Here is a 4,953-nt window from a genome sequence, read left to right on the forward strand (position 1 = left end):
CATATCCGATACTACTTTCACTCCACCACCCCTCCCTCGCCCAAAAGCCTCTCCTAAAAAGTAGGCGGTAATTATTAGTGGAAAATGGCGTTCAGCTATTAGTTGCCAAAGCGGTACCTGCTATTGGAGGGGCACCTGGGATTGATGAGACGTAGTGGCCAATGAGGCTGCGTGGAATGAATGACCGGGCTTCAGTTAAAGGGGGCGTAAGAGGAGCTTGTGCCAGTCCACCGAGAAAGAGGGACCCTCCGCGATAAACACAGGCAAGCGAAAGAAGTAAACACACAATTCGGAACAACAATTCGAGATGCTGCAACAACCCGCTCTCTCTCCGTGCTAGGACACCTAGTAAGATAATTATTCCATTCTTCGTGTGTGTTTAAAAGCTATCAACATTCACAGTTTCCAGGAAAACGTAAAGGAATCTCTTCACTTCGTTTTATTGGGATTTTTTTTATACAAGTGAACTACCAGTGAATAAAGACTATTATTTGATCAGACGAGCCTATACGGTTTTTCTTATGAGCGGATCATCGCTTTCAACTTCGCGTGCTATGGTGATTCAATGCATGGAAGTTGTGGTTTCCGTAACCGAATAGACAATTCATTTGTATTATTCACCAAAAAACTGGTTATACACACAAGCTGACTCGAACGAAATACGCTGCGAGAAACCATGTTACTGGACGCAGGTCACCAGTTCCCCGGACTGGGAGTTGGCACGTTTGCGAGGCATCACTCTGCGAGCGAGATGCAGGAGAGAGACTTGAATTTAGCACAAAATAGCTTCGTCGACTCCGCACACATGGGTGCGTTTAAACTGAACCATGATCTTTCTCCGGGACAGAGCTCTGCATTCACCTCCCAGGCGCCCGGCTACCCTGCAGCGGCTTTGGGGGCGCATGCCGCCCATGTCACCTCGTATGCGAGTTCCCCGTTTAACTCCACCAGGGACTTTCTCTTTCGCAGCCGTGGCTTCGGAGAATCATCACCAGCTACCAGCCAGCACGCTATTTTCGGCCCCGCCGCGGGATCTCTCCATCACTCCCACACAGACAGTCAAGGCCACATTCTGTTCCCCGGAATCCACGACCAGCATGGGGCCCACGGATCCCCAAATGTGCTCAATGGTCAAATGCGACTTGGACTACCCGGAGAGGTTTTCGGGCGTTCCGACCAGTACCACCAGGTCTCCAGCCCAAGGACCGACCCTTACTCGGCCGCTCAGCTCCATAACCAGTACAGTAGTATGAATATGAACATGGGGATGAATATGGGAGCCCACCACCACCCGGGTGCCTTCTTCCGCTATATGCGACAGCAGTGCATCAAACAGGAGCTCATCTGTAAATGGATCGACCCGGAGCAGCTGAGTAACCCAAAGAAGAGTTGCAACAAAACTTTCAGCACCATGCACGAGCTTGTCACGCACGTCTCGGTGGAGCATGTCGGGGGGCCGGAGCAAAGTAACCACATCTGCTTTTGGGAAGAGTGCCCCCGCGAGAGCAAACCGTTTAAGGCAAAATATAAACTGGTGAATCACATTCGGGTCCACACGGGAGAGAAACCTTTCCCATGCCCTTTTCCTGGATGTGGCAAGGTCTTTGCACGGTCGGAAAACTTGAAGATTCACAAGCGCACCCATACAGGTAAAAATATACGATATAGCATTGTATCAAAATATTTCTTGGGTAGTTATTCGTTTCTTAAATGTAAGCTACAAAGCACAATTGAGTAATAATGCCGTGCTTTCTTTAATCATCTATGATATTATATAGCCTGAGAAATGCGCCCTTTTCTAGTCCGCGAATTCGATGTGGTATTCTTAGGCTGCCAAAGTAGGTATTCCCTTTGAATGTCCTACGGTCAAAGTAGATTTCAATCAAAAAGAAAAGCTGCTAGCGAATTATACAATTCTAAATGTGTTTCTGGAAACAATGTGCCGTTTTCACAGTTCTGGATACATTTAATATTTTGTCAGACTGTGCGAAATTGTTACAAGTTGTCACATTTTTTGGGTTCGTAAACTTTAAAATGGGTCAAAGGCGAGGCGAGGGCTTCTGGCTCGCTACGCGTCGCGTGCTCAGAGTAGGGTATAGTAAATCCCATCAACCGATTTAATGTTTACGGGAGACTGAGCTTTTGGGATTTTTTCCGCAATGCCTCGCCTCTTTTTCACCAATCAATTTTTTAACATTATTTGTCTGTTGAGAAATATAGTTAGGTTATTGTGTGGCTGTTCGTTTTTATTAAATTGTGTAGTGACTACTCTTCAGGAACATACAAATGGGTCGTCTGTGAATGTAACGTTGCTTTTTGTTTTCATATGCATTCCATTGATAGTATAGGTGCAAGACAGGCTATTACCAGCCTTTCACATTTTGATTATTTTCTTTTGGGATTTGGTTCTGCTATAAGGCCATATAATTATTCAGGTGCTAATTAGTTACTTACTTTTTTAATTGTTTATAAGCAAATGGAACGGCACCAACACCAAAGACATGTTACCCCCACATGGAATAGCCTATTTGTTATGGGCGAAATTTAACTTAGACATATTTTAATATTAACATTTGAATCTTAGACTCCTGAAATACATTGAAATAAAGTAGGCCTGGAATGTGAAATATAACTTGGATTCAATTGATGTGAATCCAAAGAAATAAACCTAGCATATAGAGTTATTTGGCTATTTCTTAAACCTTACCATTTCCCGAATTAAACCAAAAACTAGACCACAAACAAAGGTATACATTTTTAAATTAAGTTTGTGTTACAACTTATTTCTATCCCAATGTAAGGCGTGTGGGGGAACATCCCTGCATCCACCATGACGAATAGCTATGTCCCATTCCTTCTCGTTGAATGACTGATTGGAAGCATAACGTGTAGTATTTGGCCCAAGGCACAGTGGTTTTGCAGACTTTTTCCCTCGTAACTGAATCTAATATGTATGTTTTATGCTTATTTTTCTGCAGGAGAGAAACCATTCCAGTGTGAGTTCGAAGGCTGCGACAGGCGGTTTGCCAACAGCAGCGACCGAAAGAAACACATGCACGTCCACACGTCAGACAAACCATATCTTTGCAAAATGTGTGACAAGTCCTACACACATCCTAGCTCTCTTCGAAAACACATGAAGGTAAATTTACTTTTAGTCTTGCATTTTCAGGCTGATACAGGTTGTTTACGTCTGTGTTTTGCGTGCGTCTGACATTTTTAGTCACGGTTTTGCTTTTCCTCTGATTTCAGCATCATTGTATAATAAACTAACATTAGACTATTTGTACGTTTTTCAGGTCCATGAAGCGGCCCCTTCAGCATCCGACTCCTCGCCTGCAGCCAGTTCTGGGTACGAGTCATCAACACCGCCCGGCCTCGTCTCTCCCACTACGGAGACCCAAAGCAACAACAATTTGTCGCCCGCTTCCGTAGTCCACAATAACAACAGCGGTCACAGCAGCCTTTCGTCCAATTTCAGTGAATGGTATGTTTAGGACTAAACCGAGAAGCGAATACAGAACCATCGCTCAGATGCTCAGAACCCTAACCAGCGCAGGAGATTCGGACACTCGAGCACCGAGGAGAGCACGAATAGCCTACCTATTATGAACGCTTCAAAAGCTGAAAAGGCGATTCAACGCTACCAGGGAAGAAACTTCACATACAAACAGAAGAAAATATGTAATATTGTTCAAGTTGTATTCAATATATTTGTAAATAATTATTACACGCCCTCTTTCCCATTGGTTGTGATAGTTTTTGTCAGTCTTATATAGGTGTATAGATGTTCCTTCAATGGTAGCTACTTCTCTAACTGGACTTTTAGTGCACATATTACGAAAAAAGTTGTATTATGATGTTAAATATTGTTATCCTAAGGCAAACTGATTGTAACTATAGGCCTACTAAACATCTATAAACTGGAATGAGTGCCAAAGTCAACACTTAACTCAAACAGTCCACAATATTTTGCTTGTGAATGTATAATTTAGTTTGCTGGGCTTTACTTGTGATGTTTCGTGCTTTGCAAGTTTTTAATTGTGAAATACTATCTGGAAGATTGTGAGGAAAATAAACGTTGTGCCGTTGGATTTTCTGTATCTACATCCTTCCTTTTGTAAATATCAACTGCCATATTTATCAGTTTGTAATTAAATTATGGTATTTACTTGCTACAGATGAAACAATATTTATAAAGAATGTTTCTTTACTATAAATATGTACAATTATGAGCTAAACACGGGCAGTTGTTTTGTTATGTTTTGTTCAAAGTTAAAGAAGTGTTTTCTTCATTATTGTGATAAGGATTTTACTGCATACAAATATAATAAAAGTGTTGCAAGTGTTGAAAAGCATTCTCTCTCTTGATGTCTTCTTAATACCCAGAATTGTTAGGCACTGTAATTGTACCCTTATGTAGCCTAAAACTGTAAAAAAAAACAAAAAACATATATATATATATATATATATATATATATATATATATATATATATATATATATATATATATATATATATATATATATAATGAAATGTAATAGATACATGTAATTGCAAAAAAATATCAATTTTGGGTAATAGCCATATGAACGTGTTTTTTAATCACGAAACACAAAATTCACAAAATTAAATGGTTAACACCCTAAACGCTGCATTGCAAAACAGGTTTTGAGCTACTCAAAAAAGTGCACAGATTTAGTTAAACTACTACCAATGTTACAGCAAAATATAATGTGGAACTGCGTGTAGTTCACCAATTTCCATCAGCATACATGCATGGTCTTTCCCATAGTTTAAGCAACTTAAAAACACGTCAACTCATAGGTTATAGCAAAATATTGCAAGTATGAGTTTAGACTTAATATATAACAATATTATATGTAACCACTGTGTGTATAACCATATTTTAGTGCTTTCTGACCGCAACTACCAGCGCGGCTTTCAGCGTCA

At 40.7% G+C, this 4,953-nt stretch overlaps 1 protein-coding gene across 1 annotated transcript; it reads left to right on the forward strand.

The window, feature by feature from the left end:
- zic2a (zic family member 2 (odd-paired homolog, Drosophila), a) lies at nt 1–4,335 on the forward strand. Its single transcript, XM_010879785.4, has 3 exons — nt 1–1,649; nt 2,979–3,142; nt 3,300–4,335. Exons 1-3 carry the CDS (start codon nt 677–679, stop codon nt 3,495–3,497), a joined length of 1,335 nt encoding a protein of 444 aa, XP_010878087.1. The 5' UTR covers nt 1–676; the 3' UTR covers nt 3,498–4,335.
- Nucleotides 4,336–4,953: the final 618 nt, after the last annotated feature.

The sequence above is a fragment of the Esox lucius genome, chromosome 16 (genome assembly GCF_011004845.1).
Source record: "Esox lucius isolate fEsoLuc1 chromosome 16, fEsoLuc1.pri, whole genome shotgun sequence".
NCBI lineage: Eukaryota > Metazoa > Chordata > Actinopteri > Esociformes > Esocidae > Esox > Esox lucius.